At 42.4% G+C, this 23,490-nt stretch overlaps 1 protein-coding gene across 2 annotated transcripts; it reads left to right on the top strand.

Annotated features, from left to right (window-relative positions):
- Nucleotides 1–369: 369 nt before the first annotated feature.
- plekhg4b (pleckstrin homology domain containing, family G (with RhoGef domain) member 4B) lies at nucleotides 370–23,127 on the top strand. 2 transcript variants are annotated; one of them, XM_007572653.2, is made up of 24 exons: nucleotides 370–628; nucleotides 4,690–4,887; nucleotides 5,776–7,021; nucleotides 9,892–10,095; nucleotides 11,702–11,825; nucleotides 12,215–12,308; nucleotides 12,826–12,912; nucleotides 13,127–13,243; nucleotides 13,549–13,647; nucleotides 14,045–14,187; nucleotides 14,264–14,402; nucleotides 14,505–14,627; nucleotides 14,922–15,074; nucleotides 15,358–16,229; nucleotides 16,323–16,572; nucleotides 17,306–17,395; nucleotides 17,529–17,753; nucleotides 17,906–18,076; nucleotides 18,153–18,330; nucleotides 18,745–18,861; nucleotides 19,343–19,624; nucleotides 19,982–20,217; nucleotides 21,385–21,447; nucleotides 22,779–23,127. In XM_007572653.2, the coding sequence occupies exons 1-23, from the start codon at nucleotides 560–562 to the stop codon at nucleotides 21,427–21,429; spliced, it is 5,262 nt and encodes a 1,753-aa protein (XP_007572715.1). In that variant the 5' UTR covers nucleotides 370–559; the 3' UTR covers nucleotides 21,430–21,447; nucleotides 22,779–23,127. The 2 variants fall into 2 exon arrangements, with proteins under 2 accessions (XP_007572715.1, XP_007572716.1); XM_007572654.2 differs by lacking the exon at nucleotides 21,385–21,447.
- Nucleotides 23,128–23,490: the final 363 nt, after the last annotated feature.

Genomic DNA, 23,490 nt, shown 5'->3' with positions numbered 1-23,490 from the left:
CCATTTGTATTGTGGTGACAAAGGGAGACCATTGAGGCAAGAGGGCTGGCGGGGAGCTGCTAGTTGCAGGCAGGGGGTGCCGAGGGTTTTATTTTATGTGTGTGGGGGGGAGTTTGGAGAAGAGCTGGTCAGAGTCCGATGCATGCTTATTGTTTGAATGTTGGGGCTTGGAAGCAACAGGCTAGGTAAGTGTGAGTATTTTATGAATGATGGGCTGCAAGTTGCTGCATTTGTCCAGCTGGAGGAGGCTTCAGTAGCAGAGCAGGAGCGGCGGCAGTCGCAGGGCGGGGGAAGTTGTTTAGGGAGAAGAAGGGAGGGTGAGTGACGGGGAAGCCAGCTCTCTGCCTCTCTCACGCTCTGGAGTTTAGTCAGTCTGCTCCAGTCGCCGACTGCACAGCACGCTGAAGGAGAGACAGAAAGTGGCAGGCAGGGGGGCGGATGGAAAAAAAAATGGAGCTGGACCTGGACCAGTTGATATCATGAGAGTGGAGGGTCAGATCAGCAACTCAGACTTGACTACATTATTTATTGATGTTTCGGATCTTCTTCTGGTGCCTAAATGCTGTCACAGGGCAAAATGCACCCCAGGGCAAAGTCCCGCAGCTGTGATAACTACCTGAGTATTAAGGTATGAGCTTCAAAACTCTTTTTTTTTTTTATCACAATAATTCTCTTTCGGGTATATTGTTTCATTTCTGTTCTGTCAACTGAAAACAAAGCTATTTTGGGAAATGTCTGATAACGACAACCTGTAGGTATGATTGTAGACATTCCACAGATAGATGTTTTTGATGTAGCAGTGCACAAGCAGCTAATATTATGACTGCCAGGGCTGTAGCCAAAACATACCTTACGGTTTTTCGTACATGTAATGCGTGAAGCAGAAAGAAGCGCAGCAGCGTGTCTGATTTTGAGTTACTTTCCTGTTCAATACAGACGAATATCCCTTTAATTTGATCTGATATCTGCTGAATAGTGGCTTTAAACAAGTTTTGGTGCTTAGATGAGCCTTTTTTCACCTATTTGAAACTAAAGGAAGTCAGTCAGTCCTAAATTTGTTTTCTCTCTGAGATGCTCCTCTTTTATCAGCCTCTCGATTGTTTTTGGAGTGCACACTTTCTATATTTACCCTGCTAAGGTACCAGCAGAGTTTGTTAGCTCCCTTTGTCTCTGCTGTCCCCGCGCCGTTAAAGGGACCCCCATTCATTATTAGACCTCTTTGTAGGAGTTGGATTATTTCAAAGACATCCAACAAATGTGTGTTTTCAGGATGTTAATAACATCAATAGGGGTCTGCTGGGACTGTGCGCTCAGCGCGGGGACAATATCCTGTCAGTGCTGTTTACATCCTGTTGGAAAAAGTCATTAGTTCCAAGCTGAAGATATAAGTCAACTCTTTCTGATAAATCCTGTGGGAACTTTTTGGGAAAAGTACTTCAATCAATTTACGTCAGTCTGAAGACTACTCAAACCACTTTTTACTTTTTCTCATGTTGTCATATCAAACCGTTCACTGAGATGGGAGGAAAAGATTAAACGGTGTTGAATATTTCCTGAAAATAGAAATACGGAAACAGTGCAATGCATCCCCACAGCATGATTCTGCCATCACCATGTTTTCAGGAATATTAATACATTTGCAAGACTCACTTATCTGTTTAAGATTAGCCAAACCTCTCCCTACTGCCTCTCTTTTCCTGACCGTCCCTCATGAGATAAGATTTCCCCTGATGCAGATCAAGCAGCTGAATCCAGCTGCTCAAAGCGGGGGTCTAACCTTGCTCCTTTGTTGGCATCCTGGCACCTGGCAGAGTGGGGCAAGTCTGAGCAACCTGCCGGCTTTCATTCACTCTGCTGCCTTCAAGGGATGTTAGCAGGTTGGTTAGTGAGCAGCCTACATGGGGGCTTCTGGGCTCTCCTGTTTCACTCCCCTGGTGACTTCATGCTCCACTGGAGTCCTGGTAGGCAACGTCTTTTGTGTCTGTGACCCACTAAATGCGTCGGTGACCACCTCTGTCCCTCTGACTCTCTGTGTCTCTCTCTCTTTTAGCAGCCTCACTGTTGCACTCTTTTGTACCGGTTTTGAATCTTCATTCATTTTGAAGTCATGGAGTACGCTAAGATAACTTTCTTTAACTTAAACCAAATAAAACCTCAGTTTCTATTTTTCATGTTTTCCCGTCTCATCCGTCACTCTGTGTGTTCACCTTACGAACAGCTGTTTTCACCCACCACTCAGACGAAACCGTCCCACCTGGAACCCAAACCCAACAATTACCACCTCAGCCCCTCCATCAGCGTAGCCAGCCATTTTACAAAGACCTGGCATCAAAAAGGGTGGGACTTCCCACTTTGCTTCCATCCTGGCTAAAGCTCTGCAGCCAGACACACAAAACTGCATTCCTCTGTGGCTCGGAGCGAATGGGAAGTCCAGCTTTGGTGGTTTGGCTTAGTCCTCCAGCTGATATATGCAGATGTGTGTGTTTTATATTTGTGGAGCAGACAGTATTTTCAGGTGATGCCTGTGTCCAAAGAGCCTGTATTTTCTCACGAACTCTGTTATCCACAGAGGGAATGAGATAATGCAAATTTATCGACATTGTGGCATTTTGTTGCAACACCATTGCGCCGGATCACACGGAGAGCCACTCCTGCACGATGAGCTGTCTTTGAACTGCAATTGAACTCAAATCTCTGCTCTGTTAGGTAATTGTTCTTCAAAACCCTGCTTCTGTCACTGGCAAGTTTTTTTGCTATGCCTTTGAAACCTGAACACAAACTCGCCAGTCAGTCCTAGCAAGGGCTTTCCTCCCATTGTTAGCACTCCTCTAATAAAACACCGCCTTATTCTTCTCCCCTTAGGCGCAACAGTGACTAATGCCCAGAGAAATGTTTGTCTCAACCAAAGCAATGTTTGACTGCTAATGGAAGTGGGCGTTTTTGTTTCTGGGCACCAACACTGTACAGCACATGCCACTTAGAGAGGAGGAGTGCACAATGAATGCCTTGTTGCAGGGGTCGCAGCTTTTATCCAAATGAGCTGAATTGTACTCACACTAATTGATGATGCCAAGCCTGCTCAGATGAACCGGACCGTTCCTGTAAAAGGGTGAAACACAGGCTGTCCTACAGGTTGACACTCTAAAGGGTGTCTCTTGATTTCCATATGGCATTTTATGCATGTATATTGTCATGTAAATGTAGCATAGATCTTCTAAAGAAAGTAGCATAACAGGCCTTAAGCCCTGCATTCTTCAACGGGCTACACGGCTGTTATGGTGCCCCAACTTTCCCTGCCGTTTGGCCGTAGATCTGGATGCTTATCGTTGAAGACAGATGTCTTTATTCCACTGTTGTGTTCCACTCAGGAAGGACAGATAGCGGGGCGATGTTTGGCCTTGGCTGTGACTAATCAGAGGAAGGGCACAGCCTGAACCGCAAAAAGCAACCTACACTGCAGGTCAACCTCATCCAGGACCTCAGCATTCTCAGATGTCCTGTCCCACCGTCAAACACGTTGTAGCCAACAGCGTTGGACATTTTCCCCTCCGTCGGTGGCGGATGGTGGTCGGGGGAGGTCATGAGCGAGTCAAATAATGTGTGATGACTTTGTTGTTATTACAGAATTACAACCCTGCCTAAAACATCTGACCAGTCTGGACTTTCCAGCTTGGTTGTTTGTGTGTGATGGAGGTGATGTCGCTCTGACCAGGTGTTTCCCGTCGCTAGGATGCGCTAACATCCTGACTCTTCTGCTTAATCCTGCACAGGCACTCGCATGCTTACAGACGAATGCTTAGTTGGATTTATCTGCTCTGTGTAGATAAATATGCTGTGCAAAAGTTTTAACTCACACTCAATTTCTAATATGTTTGCTGCCAAGGAGGCAAATGATAATGCCCCAGGTTTTTTTTGATGGTCTTTCAAGAGTTTTCTGTTTTTCATTGTTTTGTTTTTTTTTATTATAAATACCTAAGCCTTTATTTGTCTCTCTCAAAGTAATCCTTTTTTTTATTTGTATATACTGAAAAGATACATTTCTCTTCATCTTCAACTTTCTTGCAAACACCTCAAGATTTTGGGTCAAAATAAAACTCTTTGTAATTTCCTCCAAGCCACAAATCATGGTCCTGCCACCATCATGTTTCACTATTGGTACGGTGTTGTGATGTAGATTGTTGTCTCAGTCCTAATCATGCGTTTTAGACCTGGTTTAGTTTGGTTTCCATCAGATTATAAAGCATTTCTCCACCAGGGTTTGGTTGATTTTAGCCAAACAAAATGCTGTCTGGAGTAAAATGCTTCTGTCTTGCAATTGTACTGCTTAGCCTTGAGAATACAGCAGATTGTTTCACATGCAGTACATTCCTGCAGTGTCTTCCTTCTGATTGATACATTTGTGCAGTTATATAATTTTGGTCCGTTGTAATATCTCTGGAAAAAACAAAAAGGTCTTAGAGAAAGTATGCAACCATGGAAATGTCAAAAATAAACCCAACAGGAACAGCTGTACTTTATTTCGGGTTAACCAGAACCATTGACTGTAGTTGTCCAAATGTTTCATATGTTTCATTACAGATGGGAGACGTTTAGATGATGACAGAAATCTGTGCAAGCAGCAGTTTTCACCTCAGTGCATGCCTTGGGAAAAGCATATTTTTCTGATTTGTGCCTCTCGTTTTCCCTCAGGACGCAGAGTCTTTGGACAACTGCATCCAGAGCACCTTGTCTGCGCTTTACCGTCCCTTCAGTGCCACCGCCTCCACCGTGCTGTGGCAGCTCTTCAGCGTGGTGGAGAGGCAGTACCGTGGAGACGGCCTCCGCTGCCTCATCGACTTCTTGCTTCCTGCCAAGAGGATCCTGCAGATCGTCCAAAAGGAGAGCTGCGTGAGTGCTTCGCTGGACACGGTCAAATTGAGGAATCTGGGAGTGTCTGCTGGGATTTATTTCAGCCTCCATTTGGGGGCATAATGTAGTTAGAGATTTACTGCAGGTTTGATGAAACCAGGTTTCTTCCTAACTTTTGTAGGGAATATGAAACTTGAGAGAAAGAGCATTGAACAATACAGTTGAGGCTAAAAGGTTTTGCTGAATAGCGAAAGTGGCTCTGAGAAAGAGTTGATTAATGACTTCAAAAGGAAACAATTTATTTTTTTGGTGGGGGGGGAAACAAAGGTAAAGGGGTACAAAGTGAAACTCAATATTTCTTTTTCTCTCGAGTTAGGACTCTTAAGACCAAAGCACTGAAACTTTACTCCTCTGTATTCAACTCTCTGCTGATTGCACTGTGACGATAGCCACAGAGCAATAGCCTCACATAAGCCTGGCCCCTGAGAACAGATCGCTGTGCATGAGAGTCTTTGTACTGCAGGCAATATGAGAGCTTTCAGGGGGAGATCACCTCCTCAGTCTTTCCCTCGGTTTTCATAAGAAGTGAAAGAAACCAACCCTTGAGCGTTGAATCTTTAGGTCTGTTTTTTTTTTTCCTTTCTTCTTCTTTTAATGCTGTCACAGCGGAGATTTGTGTTGTGGTTGCTTCGAAACCAGGCCTGATCAGACAGGTTTTTTTTGTCTTAAGCCGAGTGATCGCTCTGAGTGATTCAGCCAGAACATACTGTAAAAGCATCTTGTCCCTCCATTACACTTAAACATGTGTTTGAGCAGCTTTGCACATGTAAATTGAAGCCAGAGCAAGTGCTAGGAGACATAAAACACGAACGGTAACAATACGTTTCGGGAAATCTAAAATTAATTGACGTCTCTCCGTTCTTTTAGGTAAAGTTCAGAGGCCTGCTGTTTTATCACGAAGGATGGCCCCTCTGCATTCACGAGAAAGTTGTCCTGCAACTTGCACCGCTGCATAAGGTTCGACTGAAGCAAGGAGACTTCTACTTCCAGATCGTTCCGTTGGGGCGCAAAGCTGCGAAGCTGGTGATAAAATGCCTGTCTGCCAGTGGGCAGGCCATCGCAGAGATCCCCATTCCAGAGAGCATGTATGGCAGCGTCTTCACGGCTGAGTTCCTGCAGAATGTGACACGAGATCGAAACCTGCACCCTCTACAGAACTGCCTGCTCACCACCGGTACGGCCGTGTACAAGACGCCGTGGAAGAACGTGGTCAACCCGCTGTTTGTCAGCAGCACGGCGGACGCCATCATGCAAGCTCGCTGCAGCAGCAGAGGCAGCTTTAGGGGTCACCTGAGCACCTGCAGCACCAGCGGCTCCACCGGGACGCTGGACAGCCACCGCAGCTCCAGGGAGTCCCTGGTCTCTCTGGGAGCTGACTCCATCTTCTCTGAGCCCACCTCCCCAAAGACAAACCACAAGGACTCAAGTGGTGAAAACCAGCGTGTTTGTAGGGAAAAACCAGTAACACCAGTCATTAAAATAGAGGGACACGTAGAGGAGTTTGGTAAAGAAACAGCAGATGATGACGCTGGTGGAAGAAAAAGAGAATCAGGGTCGAGTAGGTTCTCCTTCGATACGGATCTCAGTACGCCAGATCTCCGACGCCGCCCGAGAGACTCTGTTGGATCAAATGGAAGCAGCAGGAGACGTTTCAGGGAATCCTACATGGAGGCCCTGCAGAACCCAATGACCCTCGGGTCCAGCTCTGAATCCATTCTGGAAGAAAGCCCTGAACATAGCACTGGCTCGAGAGAGCGAGCCATGACACCGGGCAGCAGCCCCGACACCTGCGCCTCTCCCAGAGAGCATTTAACCTGGAAGTTCGGCAGCCGGAGTTGGCTCAGTAGCGACGACTCCAGGCCCAACACACCTCTGTTTTACCTGCAGAAGGGGCTACGGAGCGCTGAGAGGCGGTCAGACAGGCGCTCCAAGTCGCTGGAGAGGACTAACAAGGCAGGCCAGGTCAAAGGCCACCGAGAGCGATCCTCCTCTGGAGGTTCAACGAGCGTGTCTCCCAAAAAGTTGATGAACGGTTACACGCTCCGCTTTGGGAAGCTGGATGTGGAGGCTGTGTTTCCTGGAAATGAGAAGAGGAGCAGCAAAGAGGACTCAGGTATGTCCTGGTGCAGCAATTATTAACCTCATGCCATAAAATCCCAATAAAACACATTGAATGTCGCACTTATAATGTACCTCAATACCGTGTAAGCAAGATACTATATAAAATATGACCTAGCAACACAAAATGTATTAAGGCCGCTCTGCTTCTTTACCCGTTTAGTTGTTTTTAGCTGTGAAACACAACAGCTGCTGAACTTTCTGTTAAAGCAAGTAACTAAATGCTAAATGTGTTTTTTCAGGAAACCTTAGAAAAATTATGAGGTAAAGATTACAGCAGTACAGTTATCTAACAAATTGAGTTGACCACAAGTTTATTGCATAGCAGTAATTATGATATGTTCCTTCACTGGCATGTTATTGTACTTCTTAGCTATCGTCACGTACGCCTTGCTTTTACAGCAAATACTTCTGTTCTGAAATGTGCATTAATCCCTGACAAGAAAATTGTCCTACAATCACACTGCCTAACTATTCCCCAAATCTGTATAATTGTTTTCAACTAAGAAATGATGCATTTCTGACCTAAATGAAGGGATTTAATTTCTCCTTTTCAAATTCTAATGACTGCTTGACAAGTTTTGCTTTCTCTACCGTTATTTGGAACATGATGACTTATCACTCATCAACTAATACCCTCTGAGCTTGACAAACCTCAAACTAATAGCAGGGTGTGCAGTAATGCCCTGCAGCAGGACCAGTCACAACAGTTCATCCAATGGCTGGTTCTCCAGTAGGAGTAGAGACAGCTTATGTCTCTGAGGCTTTAATGTCTCATTAATGAGTGATTGGCTTTTTTTTAAAGCCCACGCTATGTGTTCTTTGGCCCATTCAGGGAGGCATGTATGGCCCTACCCTGGAAAAAAAACGCTTGCGCTCAAGCCTGTGTTTTCTTTCCTGCCATGAGTCTGTTTTGTTTTCTGTTGGTCTGCGATGGGTGGCACAGGAAAACAGAGATGTGAGGGTCCCACCTCGGAAATCGTGCTGTTTTTAAATGGCGCTGGGTCTTCCGTGAATTGTGAGCGCGCACTGAAAACTGTGTGTGCTCTGCTAAATATGTGGAATATCGCTGAGAGAGACATTTCCTGATGACAAGATAACTGTCGATCATCTGAAACACTGTAGTAAAAGCTCATCACTCTTGCCGAGGTCGTATTTCAGCTTTTGCGGAGCCAGTTTTCTCACAGTGGTAATTCAAAGCCTACAAAAGATCCTGTAAACCCTGTAAACTGACCGCAGGGACCCCGATGAGATGACGCTGCAATGCTATTCGGGTTGCCGGGGGATGCACTGACGATCCCAGATAGGTTCCCTCTTTTACAAAAGTTTCCTTTGTGAGTCAAGCAGTCACTAGGGATCCAGGGGGCTAAAAAATGCTTTCCAACCATGGTGATGTTGTTGAGAAACATTACCTGTATTGACTTCTGCTTGTTTTGAACAGAAAAACCCAGCCAGATGCCGAATCTCTCATAATAACAGGAAATGTTTGCAATACTTAAACTCGGTTTTCATCTCAAATACAACAACCTGTGCAGATTTAGGATCACCTTTTGCCTAAAAACACAGGATGATAAAAGGGCGGCTTTGCATTATGTCGGTCACTTCCTCTCGAAACAAAGTATTTTAGGAAACGTGCTGCGAACACAGTCCTGGTCACGCAGTCGCACAGGAAATGCACAAACTGTTTAAAGACAATAGAGGCTGTTCATGGGGGGGTTTACTGTCATGGTGCACAGCAGGACAATACCAGAGGCCTCAGTCTGGTTAAAGAGCCAACAGATGACAGTCATCCATCAAATCAATGGCAAAGACATGCAGAGCTACCCGCAGAGTGGGTGCAGCACGTTATTAGTAACGGTTTGGTGACATATGTGTGAACAATTACTCAAATTTTCAAATTTGTATTTACGATACTATAACAAGGTTAACACGAGTTACTGGTATCGAGGCACACCAAGGTTTTTAAAAAGCTGCAGTTTCAGAATCGCACAACTTTTTTTTTTTTCATATTGTACACTCAAAAATCCACAGTGACCAGAGTTTTCTCTTGCTGTGCAGCACTTCAGAGTTCCCTCTGAACTTCCTACGTTACAACCTCTCCAAAGGTTAAATTTTCAGCCAATCATAAAATAGTAGTCTGACACCAGAAGAAAGGAAAGGGGGGTTTTCAGAGACTGTGTGACGCCTGATGTGTTGAGAACAAGGTTAATAAAATTTATGAAAAACCCCAAAAAACATTAATCATGAAATTATTCAGTAATTAGCCAAACTAAGTGGCTAATTTAATTAGCCACTTAGTTTGGCTAATTAAATTAAAATTACACGCCAACATCAGATAACTTGAGACACTTGTGTTAAAACAACAGAAATGTTTAACTATATTAAATCCATGTAGTAATTTGATGTATTTGTTTCATTACTGATTAACTTATTTCTCAACAATTCTTGTGTTTTGACATTAGTATCCGTTTAGTAAGCCACCCAGGAGTGTGTTTGCAGTTTGTTTGCTCCCTCTGGAAATGAATTAAGGCTGTGATGTGTGGAATCACTTGGGAATGTTCGACCGTCACTCCTGTAAACAAAGCCTCCGGGTTGACTGGGTTGAAAGGCGAAGGTAAAAATATGAAAGTCTAACAACACCAGACTCACCTGTGACTCAGAAAAACCACACATCTGGTCCCATTGATGACTCAGGGTGAACTCACCGATAGATAACATCTTAATTCTCCACAAATAACCACTTCTTCCATGGTACAAGGGACAGTAAAAAGGGAAGCCTCTAATTTAGTTCTATAGTTGAACACTGGTAAACCTCAGTAAGGAGCCTATGAGAGCTGTGCTCACCGTTTGCGCTTACCTCTACAGGTCAGCGTACCGACGGCGTTAGCAGTGACATCAGATGGCACAAAACAAGTGTTGAAGAATCACACAGTCCCAAAGCTGAAAATGGGATTACCCTAAGTCCAGGTTCTGCTCAGAGATCTTCCTGTGATTATAATCCGGCCTTTCCCAAACTGATGTCAGAAATCAATCAAGAGCTGCTCACCTCAAGGGCTGTGATCTTAGCAGGTAGGAAACTCTCTGCATCCAGTGAGCTCGTCTCGCATGTGCAGTGCTGTTCAAATGCCGACTTGTATTTCTTTAAATTATTTAGGGGTAGGAGTTTATAAGTTCTCACTTCTTCCTACCCCATTTTGAGCATGATATGTTAACTGAAACAAAAAAATCTGTATTTTCTCTTCTTTCTTATGCACTTCTTGTTACTGTGCACTATTTTATTTTATATTTGTATCATGTTCGAATAAAATTTCATTTCATTTCAAATTTCATTTCAAATTTTGACTTTGTTAGTTAGGCTTCTTTCATTTTTTCCATTTCTTCTTTTTTTGTTCTTTCTGAAGGCCTTTTAGAAATTTTCTTTAGATTTTTCTGTTTTTATGTGGTCCAATAACTGAGCATTTTGAATTCAATACAGTATTTAACCAATTAGTCATTAAGTAATAAGGCCTGTATTCAAAATAATTTCAATCAGTGAAGCATCAAACCATTTAAAATCATACTTTTTGGCACTTTGTGACTACTAGCAAGTGAAATGACACTATTTCCTCAAATTATTTTTGCTACTTAGCACCAATAAAGTTATTCCCAAACAGCTTTTGGGAAACTGGACCTATAGGAGATAACAATCTGAATGTGCTATTGTTGCACACAAAATCAATATTGTTGAGGTTTTTGAACGTAAGACTGGGTTTTCAAAGTCGAAGCCTTGTCTTGGATGTGCAGGACTCCGAACCTTTTTAAAATCCAACTTATTCTGAAACTGCTGGCCACATTCAAATGCAATCAATTACCTTTTCAATGAAAAAAAAAAACTTTCATGTTGCCATCTGTGCTCCTATGTGCTAAAGACAAGAAAGATGAGAAAACAAGAGGAAGACACATGTTCCACTGGAAATATTATACTGCTTTCAAACTTCAAAGAATTTAATTGTGATTTCTTGCGGTAAACTAAAAATATTGCATAATTATAAGCAAGATGATAATAACAATGAGAAAGGTTAATTTACTTTTTTTTTTTTTTACAAATAAAAATCTACAAATGGTGACACATCCTTGTGTTCAACCCCTAACACAAACATTTCACTGCAATTACTGCTGCAAGCTGGATTTCGCAGCTTCTAATAGTTTTAATAACATTCCTGTATTTAGCTCCATCCATCTTCCTATCACTTCAGATTAGGTTCTAAGTCCCATATGAGGAAATCCTTCCCACAGCATGATGCTGCCACCAACATGTTTCACCATAGGGAGGATGTAATCCATGGAATGTGCAATCTTCTCCTTTGACTAATCAAATTTAACATAATTTGATTACCTAGCCCTGCTTTTAATTTTCCCATAGCTTTTTGCTGACCTGTCTTGTGTGTCCTTTTGCCTTCATGATGCTGTTTGTTCACTAATGTTTTCTAACAGACCATTAAACCTTCACAGAGCAGCTTCTTTAGGTTAAACGACATACAGGGGAACTCTACTGACTAGTTAAAGGCAATTGAATATATGGCGTCAGGGTAAAGGAGGTCGGATGCAAATATGTGTCACGGTTATTTTGGAAAATCATTTTCATTACACTGAAATCCCAACAAAATGCGCTGAGATGCATTTCCTCTTTTTCCAGGAAACCGAGACCGTGGAGGGAGACCGGTGCTTCAGGTGTGCACCAGAGCTGAGGTGTGGACGCTTGACACATGCAGAGTCAGCGATGTAACGTGTTTACTGGGCTACTACCACTCAACCCTGAGGTATGTGTCACGTGTTCAGGATTATGCACCATTAAACACAGCCAAATTGGAATAGTAACTGCAGATGATGAACATAAATGATCTCTGCACTTGTCGTTTCACAAGTTGTACAAACTGGTTCTTTCAAGCAGCATATTGGAGCATTTTGTTCATGAATGGAGTCTGCTGCTGGAGACGTCTGTCCAGCATTCGGCATTCCTCCACTCGGAGAACATTGTGCATGTCTTTGATGTTAGTCAAGCAAACATAAAATGTCTCTAAACCCAGCACAAGATAATCACATATAAAGGGGTTTTGCTGCCTTAGAATAGAGAGTATTAATTTCTGTGTAACTGCATGCAATCATGTGCTGGATCAAGGCAGCACACTAACCGTAACTCTGGTTGTAGGAAAGAAAGGCGTGATCAAGGTCTGGCTGTTATAATAGACAGCAGAAGACAGCAGCCTGTCCCAACTCTGTTGTCATCTCTGTTTGAATTTCAGGTGAGCCCGCTGTGGAAAGTATGTAATTACCCTCCAACACACCCAAATGCTTTTTTTTTTTGTTTTCTCTCCGCCTTGCTAAAAATGTCTGTAATGTTATGTCTCCGCACCAGAGCTATGATACGTTTCATTCCTTACACGTTTGCAATTGTTCTGCCTCTCGGACTCCGACACCGTGTGGTTTGTGTTTTTGTTTTGGGTTTTTTTTTTTTTTTTTTGTTTGCTTTTTTTTTGAGGAGGCACACCTTAAAGAGAATAGTGCCTGCACTTCCAAGGCATATTTTAAAAAATGTCTGACCTCAGGGCTCTCGCACCAAGGCCTGTCTTTACTTGTCTGTTTTTAACCACCGGCTGGGAGCTGGTTGGCTGCAGCTAAAGCCAAACGATACATATCATCATGTTATGGTTAGGCTTTTCTCTACATGATGTAAGATTGTCTTTTTCTCTCATTGTGAGAAACTTATATGGGAATAAAAGGCATTGTTTTCATTTGGAGTTTGTCCTCGATTGTTTTCAGGCTTTAGTACCGAATGCACTTTATTCAATCCTGTTCTTGGTGGACAAAGATGGATCAGCCAAACTGGACAGGGATATTGGCGTGCAGGTAAAAGTGACGTCTAATTGTTTTACTTATTTATATACGTCTGAAAGATGTCTGGATGTTCCTCTTTCATCTTTTCACTACTTGGTCTGATGACTGAGATTAGCTGTGTGCAGGAATTGACCTGCAGGCATTTAAATCTGCTGTTCCTCTGAGGCAAGACTAGCGGCATGCTCTTAACTCAGACCCTTTTTTTCTTTTTCCCTCCTTTGCACAGATTGAGACGCTTTCATCCCTGAAGGCGCTGCTGAAGCACATCGATCAAACCCAGCTGACACGAGACCTGGAGGGCACCTATCATTACGACCACAACCACTGGATCAGCTTCAGACAAGTGCGTCTGACGCAGGCACCTTTTCTGTTGCCAGAATTGTAAATACATCTGTTTTACGAGGCTCAAGAAGCTTTAAAAAAAAAAGCTTTCTTTTCCTTTATTTGTTGTTGTTAGCATTATTTAGTTTTTTTTTTATTGCAAGTAAAAATACAAAGGTAGATCATTGTAATGTTGCAAACAATTATAGCGAAAAGCCTGCGAGCTTGTCGAAGCATGATTGGTTTCACGTGTGGCAATAGTTTCGTTTTGACTGTGGTAATGCTATTAATCCACGTCTGTCTCGGTTTGTTTTCTTTTCCGTTCAGAAAATTGAGCCCTTTGCCAGCAGCTGCAGTGCAGCCATCGGCTTCCTCCAGGAGTCCATCAGGACTCTGAGTGTTTCTGTAGACCTCAAGACCACTCAGGTAAAGCACTCGCTCGAATACAATAAGAAGCTTTGTGTGCTTGGGAAACATCTGGGTGATCCCTCAGGGGACAAATTTGGATGTCTGATGTTTTTTTCTTATCCCTGACTTTCTTATTTAATACACAGTGCCATTCTAAAGTATTCCCATTTTTGCATCTAAAACGGTGGTTTTACAAAGTATTGATTCGTAGCAGCTAAATAAAAAAATGCACACCACACTTGTCAGATTTTTATTAGTAAATAGCTAACAACCATATTACTTCACTATTATGAACAACTTTGTGTAAGTCTATCTGATAAAATCCCAACAAAACGTAGAGAAGTTTGTGTTTGTATCAGTAAATGTTAAAACGTTCTGACCGTTCCTTTGCGAAATCCGTTAATTTTCCACTCAGGAGGTGTCTGAGGTGTTGGAGCAGCAGAGGCATCTCATGAAGAGCGTACTAGACGACACCAGTCTGAACCGACTGCGTCTGGAGGGAGGGACTGTTCTCGCTCGCATCAGGAAGGACGAGGCGTGTGAGAATGAAAACTACAGGTACAATTAGACGACGGCTCGGGACCCGTGACGTGAAAATGTAAATTACCAACCGTGGTGATTTTGCTTTTTTCAGAGATGCAATTGAGATGTTGAATGCACTCTACAACCAAGTAGACGAAGAGGTTCATAAACTGGTCATCTTGTCCAACAAGTCGCAGAAGGAGTTGGAGGATCTGCTGGAGCTTCACAAGTTTGAGGAGCAGACACAACAGGTGAGTTCAGATTCAGACATCCCTTTCCACCAGATCCTTAAATACTGTTTGATGTTGAGAAAAACAAAACTACTTGGATGAACAATGTGTTTTTCTTTCTAGATAAAGCGCTGGTTTAGCGTAGAGGGCGAGAAGCATCTTCTGCCTCTGGAATCTGTAACTTTGTCTACGGACAAAATAAAAGAGATGAGGGAGAGTTTGGAGCAGTTTCTGGAGGAGTCGGAGGTAAATAAAAACTACAAAAGAAACGACCTCTAAATGGTTCTGTTGAATCACCTTGAAAAGGAAAATAAATGCTTTAAAGCTGAAACCTATCCCAATTTTCCTCCCAGAAGCCTTTAGCTTAACACTTCCGTGCAAATTTTTTTTTCCAATTCTCCAATTCTGTTCCCTGCTTCATGTAGTATACTGACTACTCATGTCTTTTCATTGAAAGCCCACCTGAAAAATCCAAACTATCTCTTACAGGCTGTTCTCAGACACGCCATTCTCATGCAATCTTTTCTTTTTTCCTGACAGTTCCAGATGAGGCTCCTGAATCAGAATCCCAGCTCCCTTCCAGAATTGGCTGCTTGCAACTTTAAACAACGTCTGGGCTCCGTCTTGAGCAGAGTACAGGAGAGGAAGGCTAAGTTAGAAGTCCTAACAAACCTGTACGAGTTCTATGACTCTGTGAGTTTCAGAAATCACTTTTTAATTCTGCCTAAAGTCAAGTGATACGTTGGTATTTCTTTTTCTAGTCATACAGTTTTAAGAAAATATATTCATATTTAATTCACTATGCGTTGCTATGAAAAGTACACAGAATTTTTTCTTGTTTTTTTTTTCCTCTTTTTGTTGTCACAGTTAAATGTTTCAAATTGTCAATTCAACATCAACCATTCATAACTTGAATAAACCCATTTCAGCTTATGCTTTTGCTCTACAAATGAATTGCTTTCCCTCACGTATTCAGGCGCAGCAGTGGATAGAGCACTGTCAGGATTATTTCCACCAGCTGAATTTGGACGGCCCCGATCAGACATTTTCACCGTCTGTGGTGAAAATCCTGCAGGATTACTGCGCGGAAGCATCTAAATTCTCCATGGACAACTTCAGCACTCTCAACAGCATGGTGCTCTCGCTGGAGTGCCCCCAGCAGCTGCAGCAGTGGAACTCCATGTGGCACAAATGCCAGCAGACCAAGCGGCAGCTGGAAGCGACGTTGGCTCGAGCCTCGGCGTCCGACCAGAGCCCCAGCGCTGTCGACACGGGGGATTCCTTACCGGCTGCAGAAAGCTGCGCGGTGCCCCCGGAACTTCCCGGCGCTAATGGGTGTCTCCACTTACCCGGAGCTATTACCCCGCTTACATTTGAGGACAGCAAGAGTCTGTCTGCTGAGCCTTTTTCGAGGAGCCCCTCTGGCTCCGTCTCGTCTCCGTCGCGCTTCACGTTCCCCGTGGACGGAGAAGACAAGCTGGGGCAGAGCTCGTGCACTCTCGATGACACGGACAGCGACTGCACCGTCGACTCGACCGTCTCCTGCCACTCTGAGCCGGTGTACTCCAAGGCCACTCGGCTGCGGAAGCACCCGATGAAGAAGATCATGAAGAAGACCATGAGCTACGAGCTGACCCCGAGGGACGGCGGCCACTCGGACGTCAGCCACATTCACGGCTACACGGGGGTCTACATCAAGGGCTTGGAGGTTGCCAACAATGTGTCGGCAGAGAAGAAGCTGCTGAGGCCCGACGTGACCAGTCCCGCTCTGGGACGCAGCCGCAGCATGTCCACACCTTCAAGGACACACAGCAGACGCAGCGACGGAGATGGCAAGAAACAGAGCAGGTGACGGTATAACCCAGTTGTTCTGGCAATAACTTCACATGAACACAGTAAGCTGCGTTACGTGCTAATCGTTCGCATCTTTGTGTTTCCCAGTAAAGTTCAGCACATCATGGACGAAATGATTTCCACAGAGAGGGAGTACGTTCGCTCCCTCAGCTACATCATTGAGCACTATTTCCCCGAGATGGAGCGCCTTGACTTGCCGCAGGACCTGCGAGGGAAGCGCAGCATCATTTTTGGGAACCTGGAAAAACTGTGGGACTTCCACAGCCAGTACTTCCTGAAGGAGCTGGAGGCCAGCGCTCACTCTCCGCTGAGCATCAGCAGCTGTTTCCTGCGACATGTAAGTGGAGGTCTCTGTAAAAGTCAAGAGTGAGACGTAAATGAAGTCAAAGCTCTCTTAAAGTGGATGAAAATCTTAGGAAATAAATGTACCGACAACTGAAAGCTGAAATACGCCAGCATACTATATTACTAGTGTATAAGCAAAACAAATAAATACATCACGCATGAAGAAGAACGTTTTAAAGCAATATATCATATATAATTGAAAATGGTTGAAATATAGAAATTAAATTAAATTACATTTTCATTATTATTTCAGTTTATGTACTTGGTTTTTATTTTTCAAATTCATTGAATCTGTATGTCGTGTTCTTTGTTTTTCTATTGATTGTGATCCTTATTTTATATTTTATCATTTATTTTATTTTATTTCCCACATTCTATTTGCATGTTTTTTTTCTGCCTTGTTGTTTATCCTTATCTCAACATTTTTCCAATATTGTTCAGGTTTTTATTGATTTTTTCCATTATTTCTTATTTCTATAATTCTTGAACTTTTTAGCTTGAATTAATAATTAAAATGTATAGGTTCTGTGTTTTTATTTTTTACTTTTTAAAATTCTGCTTAAGGCATCACTGGATTTAAGCACGTAATTAGAAGTAGTTTCTGATTTTTCTATGATTCATGTGCCTCCCAGCACACTCTGAGGTCTTTTAATGTGTTTGTCGGCTGAAATGACGGCGTGCTGCTCTGTGATGTAGTCATGGTAACCGATTCACGTTGGGTGCAGGAGGATCAGTTTGGGATGTACGCTCTGTACAGCAAGAATAAGCCGCAGTCAGACGCTCTGCTCAGCAGCCACGGCCACGAGTTCTTTAAGGTGCGTTTAAAACTGCTCTGGTCACATTCCTCATGGCCCCAGAGTTGAGCTACAGGTCACATCGGCCTGCTGTAAGGAAACTCGTTGATAAAAAAAAAAAGTTTAAACTGCCTTCCTCTATCTGTTTGCCCAGAATAAGCAGCTGGAGCTCGGAGACAAGATGGATTTGGCGTCCTACCTGCTGAAGCCCATTCAGAGGATGAGCAAATACGCACTGCTGCTCAAAGATCTGATAAAGGAGTGCAGCTACTCTCAGGAGCAGGAGCTGAGTGACCTTCGCACTGCTGAGGAGATGGTGCGGTTTCAGCTCCGGCACGGGAACGACCTGCTGGCGATGGATGCAATCCGTGGCTGCGACGTGAGTACCCTGGATTAGATCACGTCTCTATAACTAAGGCGACTGAGGGGTCATCAGAGCTATTTTCTGAAATGGAAGTCATCTTGTTTTCATCCCACGAGGAACTGCATTGTTCTCTGTGACGCATGTGAGCGGCCATGCTTCCTCTCCAGGTGAACCTGAAAGAGCAGGGTCAGCTCCGCTGCCAGGATGAGTTCATCGTTTGGTGCGGACGCAGGAAATACCTTCGCCACGTCTTCTTGTTTGAGGACCTCATCCTCTTCAGCAAGACCAAGAAGATAGAGGGAGGATACGACATTTACATCTACAAGCAGTCCTTCAAAGTAAGATTTCGGGGTTTTTCCAAATGTATCTCTGTTTACTGACTTGGGTTAAACTTTTCTGTGTTTTCCTGTGCAGACAGCAGAAATAGGTATGACGGAAAACGTTGGTGACAGCGGCCTTCGCTTTGAGATCTGGTTCCGTCGGAGGAAGTCCCAGGACACGTTCATACTCCAGGCCAGCTCGGCCGAGGTCAAGGCAGTGTGGACGGCTATTATTGGGAAGATCCTCTGGAGGCAGGCCCTCAGAAACAGAGGTGGGTTACAAAGTCAAACAAAAAGTGTCCATACAGCACATAAAATCTGTGACTATTTTTACACCGATTTGCTAAAAACAAGGAAAAAAAAAAACATTGCTAAGTTGTTCACTATGACTAGACAATGTTAGGAGTAGACAGTGGATTTGTTGCCACCAGCGATGTGCAAAAACGCTTTTTCTGTCCTACCATCACAAGCCGGAAGTTATTCTGCAATTTTCTTCCATCCTACATGGATTCATTTCATCCTACTTGTGCTGAGATCATTTATATTCTTGGAGTATATTTTAACTTTCACACAGATGGTCTCAAAAAATGATTTAGAATCCCTGTGATTGCGGCCTGATTCTTTTCAGGTGAAAAATAATAATGTTTGTTTGTTTGTTTGTTTGTTTTTGTTTTTATTCACCGTAGAGCTCCGTATGCAGGAGATGGTTTCCATGGGGATTGGAAATAAACCTTTCATGGACATTAAGCCCAGCGATGCAGCCATCAGTGATAGAGCCATTGACTACATCATGAAGGGAACAGGTGAGCTGTGCTCTTTTAATCTGATTTTACTCATCTTTCTTTTTCCTTTGTAGCCTTAAAGGGACAGTTTATGTTTTTGCAAGGACAGGTTCTGTAGATGTGAGTAGTAAACTTTTTGTCCGCACTATCCGTCTTATTAGACTCATTCAGATAACTTCATCTTTAACCAGTCGAGGTAAATATGTAAAGGAAATGTGTAAAAATGTAAAACAAATCAAATGTTTGAGAATTAATGTTTTTAACACCCAGTTAACTCTCTGGCCAGCTATTGGACAAACTCTCTGAACCACTGTATCAAAAATCATAAAGTTTTAACATTTTCTTTTTTTTTTTTTTTTTTTTTTTTACTAAAGCCAAATCAAAATTATCTTTAAAAACATTACCTAATCCATGTCAGAAAATTAGTTTCCCTTCTCAACGTTGGAAATTACTTTTGCCTTTTCAATTCAGGCATCGTCTCTGTTCTCTTTTCTGCCCACAGAGTGTCGGACGCGGGCGTCCATCGCGGTGTCGTCGTTCGAACACTGCGCCGCGTTCAAGAGGCCCCACTCCACCATCTCCAACAGCAGCACCTCCTCCTCCAGCAGCCAGTCGTCGTCCTCTCTGCTGGGCTCCCTCAACCTCCACCTGTACTCCTCGCCGTCCCACCCTCACCCACACCTGTACCCGATGGGCAGCGTGGCGTCCTTCGCCCAGTGGCCGTACGACTGCATAGAGGAGGACGAGCTGGAGCAGGACGTCGTGAGCAGCAGGCCCTCCATGAGTCAGTGGATACTTGATTTGAATGTTTAGATAAAATGGTTTAAAGTTAGATCTTAGAGATGATTACAGTGCTCTTTTTTTTTTTATTTCTGATTTACGTTTTCTTCTCTCTTTTTTTTTTTAACTCTCACAGCATTTGTCTTTTTAAGAAACTGACAGGTTAAAAAAATATAATAATGTTCTTCAGATTTTTGTTCTCCAAAGTGTCTTCTTTGGTGCTACCACTAGGAGCTGCCAAACGCAAACACACGCCTAAGCTTTAGCTCTGTCGCAGTCGGTGTGACAAATGCGAACTTTAGCCTTCAAATATTTTATAGTTTCTGCCTTGGATGATCTCCTCTGTGTGTTTCTGTGCCAGTCACTGAAAGCTCAGAGACGTCCTCCTCCCAGTGCAACTCCAGCGACAGCGTCACAGGGCTGAGCACCCTCACCATCCCTGGACCTCCCAGCGTCGTCATGGAGACGTTTAACAACAACAACGACGAGTCGCCTGATTTCCTCTGCTCCTCCACTCCTCCTCCCTCCATCACCTCCACGCCGATGTTCCACAAAGATGAAGACCTCCAGCCGCAGGGCACCAAGTTCATCACAGCAGTAAGTGTCTGACTGTTTGTCGTTTCTGTAGGCCTTTTTATCTGAAGTCGCACTCTGTGCCGCAGATGAGAGTTTGCAAAGGCACCACATTTCTTTTCTAACGTCTTCTGACTTGCTCCAGTCCAACAGAAACATTTTTGACTCTGGTGCTACTAAATGAAATTTGTCTAGAGCCGCAAAACCTACATGAGGCTTAGAGAAAAGAAAAATGCTTCTGATATTTGAAATGTGTCTAATTTTACTTCTCTGTTGGATTTTTGAACAAAAAACTGTAACTGAAAGATAATGGAAAGCTTATGTGACATTATTTGTTAATTTTTGGCCAAAATAAAGCCACAGTGTGGAGCCTGAGCAGTCGCAGTCTGCTCTGGAGATCTCTGCTGAACTGGCTGAAGTGTAATACAGTTTGATGAAAGTGTTGATCCAACGTTTCTCATCCATCTTCTTTACAGTAAGATGAAGACAAATTATCTAAGTTTGTGAATTCAGGGGAAATTTTTGTCACACCTTCATGTTCTTTATTTTTGTACTTTGTGTTGCGTTCTGGTCATTCGAGGTTCATTTTAAGAGTCTTTCAAACGAGGATGCAGAGTTTGCACAAGAGCAAACGGTTAAATGACGCTGCAAGTCACGTCATCAATTTTTGTCCGTTTTTGTTTCCTGAGGCAGCTCTTAAAAGTTTTGCTTTTAAGAGCTAAAAAAAAAAGTCAGAAGAAAGAACAGAGGAGAACTTTTAGTATTTTAACATTTAACAAGACTAAAAACCATATGACTCAAATTTCAACAGTTTTAAATATGTGAAGCTTCTTTGTTCCTTCTTTTTAGGCTGTAACTAAGGCTACACACCATTATCATATTCAGGGATTTTAAGTTAAGGCTTTTATTGATGTTTTTGAGTTGTTCCTTTTTTTCCAAGGACTGATTGTAGCAAACTATTAAAGATTTTAAAAGTGAGAATTGGATGCAGTTGAAATTTATTGTTGTTTTTAATTACTATTATTAATAATAATTTGACAATTTTATGCTTACAGTTTTGGGTCGTTCTTAAAATAACTGTCTCTACTGTAAATTAATTTCCCGCCTGGAGGTTTAGATTGGGGCGTTAGATTCTCGTTGAGGCTTTAGATTCTCACACTTCTATTTTCATTGCTGTTCTGCTTTTACCAGAGAGCAGCCATTCATGTAGCGGTCGGCCTCTCCACAGTAGTCTGACTGGTGGGGTTTAGCCCTGTAAGTAACCTCAGTCACAGCAGTGAACATTTTGTATTGTTCTCTTTCCAACCACATTAACTCCTGACTTGACTACTAATCTAAGTAAAAGTGTTTTTTTTTTTTTGGTGTCTATGTTCGTATTGCATGAAGTTGTGTCCAGATGCATTCAGCAGACTCTTCCTCTGTCTGGCTGCGTGTTCCTGTTAGCTTCTGGCTTTCTGCTGCCTCATTTGCCTGTTTTTCTCTGTGGATCTGACATCAGGGGGAAAACACAACCTACAAAAGAAGCTCATGTTCTGCATGTTTGAACACATGCATGCTGTTGTGCATCTGTGTTTTATGGCCTTGCAGTGCATATAAATGTATTGTATTTGAATAAAACCATTCAACCTAATAGGGTGAGCAATAAGAAAAATATATACATCTATTATATGTTTTATATATACATATAATACATGTATTATATACAGAGAAGTTGACTATTTTTAAAAAGTGCATGTACCTTTTTAAAAATAGTCAACTTCCCTGTTTTTGCCCTGATTTAAATACACAAATATCATCATGTGAATTTTTATTTTGTTGTTTTAATTCATAATTTCTTCTTACTGTTTAGGCTTATATTTATATTAGGTTAGGTTAATTTTTTTTATTATTCATTTTGTTATTATTTTCATCCTTGATCCCCTTAATAATAAAAAATATAATATGCACTCCTTGATGTTATTCTTATTATTTTTAATTTTAGTTAGTTCTGTAGTATTTTATACATATTTTCCACAACTAGATCGTTTTAAAATAGTATTCAAATCAAAAGTAAAGAGCAGAAATAAAGAGATTAAGCGGATTGAAGGAGTTTCAGAAGGTAGGAGTTTGTGAGTGAAAATTTGAGAATTGCTGAACGTAGTGAAAAGTCCTTTGGAGACGAGATAAAACGCCTTACAAGTGCACACCGTTTTCCATTTAAATTCATTTCAATTCTCCAGAATTGTTTATTGTTTATTATAGCTGTTTATCGTTGCTATGTAACACAGGAACTAGTTCTTATCTAGAGCGGAGAAAGCTTTATAATTATTCCTTTTACTATTATTAATAATAATAATATTTTCTGATTAATGCTTTTTATGCACAACCTCAAATGAAGCTTATTTTGAGAGACACTCAAACATCACATTACCTTGTAAATGACTGACAAGATATTTCGCTTCCAAAATCTCTGCTTTGTCCTTGTTTAGCATGTTCAACGTTGCATGTTTCGCTTAAGTAGAGGTTTTACTTCTGTGTGTATTTTCGATGTGCAATCATTGAAGCTATTTATGTTTGCTTTTCTGTCTTTTTTTTTTCGTTTGCAGTTGTGAAGTTTTCAAGTCGTACAGCAAGTTCCACACAAGAGAAAAAGAAGACGGAAATAAGGACGACTTGACTTTTGGAGCACTAAGACTTTAATTAAACTCAAACAGAAAAATAGCATTTTCTGACAATACTGTAAATCACTTAGACTAACGCATGATGTTATGTTTCTACATGTCCGTGTCATGGTACGTCAGAGGTCTGTACATTTGATTCAATGAGATAGTTGTGTGTTTATACTGTAGATGTATTTTGCAAATAAAGTAGAAGACACTTTCAGACAGTGCTGCATTGCATTCCCGTGACTTCTGAGTTACACGTTTGTACAGATTAATAAAAAGTTTAAAGCTGTTTCTGCGTCTATTCCTCCAACACATTAAAGACTGCCGCTGAAGATTTTTTTTTTATTTTTATTTTTTTTATTTTACCCTGGCTAATAAAGATAAAAGTGTGAATGTGTGAATATGCCTCAGAACAAGTGACAAAAATATTTCCACTGCTGGAGTGTGAACGCGAAACCACACAGAGAGCCCTCTGCGTACAGACACAATGCAAAGGGAGACCCGATATCACCGTTACTCAAAGAGACGCAGAGGTAAAATGTGGTTTATGCTCTCACAAGAGGGGAAACTGACGTTTTCTTACCGCAGCTCTTGCGTTTCACAGTCCATGTCAAAACAGACCACAGCCCGGGCTGCGCTGCAGGGGCTTTTG

Source organism: Poecilia formosa, unplaced genomic scaffold (genome assembly GCF_000485575.1).
Source record: "Poecilia formosa unplaced genomic scaffold, Poecilia_formosa-5.1.2 Scaffold306, whole genome shotgun sequence".
NCBI lineage: Eukaryota > Metazoa > Chordata > Actinopteri > Cyprinodontiformes > Poeciliidae > Poecilia > Poecilia formosa.
This window is presented reverse-complemented; position numbering and strand designations above follow the sequence as displayed.

Bases quoted from the DNA above. Each gene is read 5' to 3' on its own strand.
- plekhg4b (XM_007572653.2), top strand. From the start codon at position 560: ATGCTGTCACAGGGCAAAATGCACCCCAGGGCAAAGTCCCGCAGCTGT. The intron at 629-4,689 runs GTATGAGCTTCA...GTTTTCCCTCAG, and splicing joins ATAACTACCTGAGTATTAAG to GACGCAGAGTCTTTGGACAA. The intron at 13,244-13,548 runs GTGCGTCTGACG...TTTTCCGTTCAG, and splicing joins ACTGGATCAGCTTCAGACAA to AAAATTGAGCCCTTTGCCAG.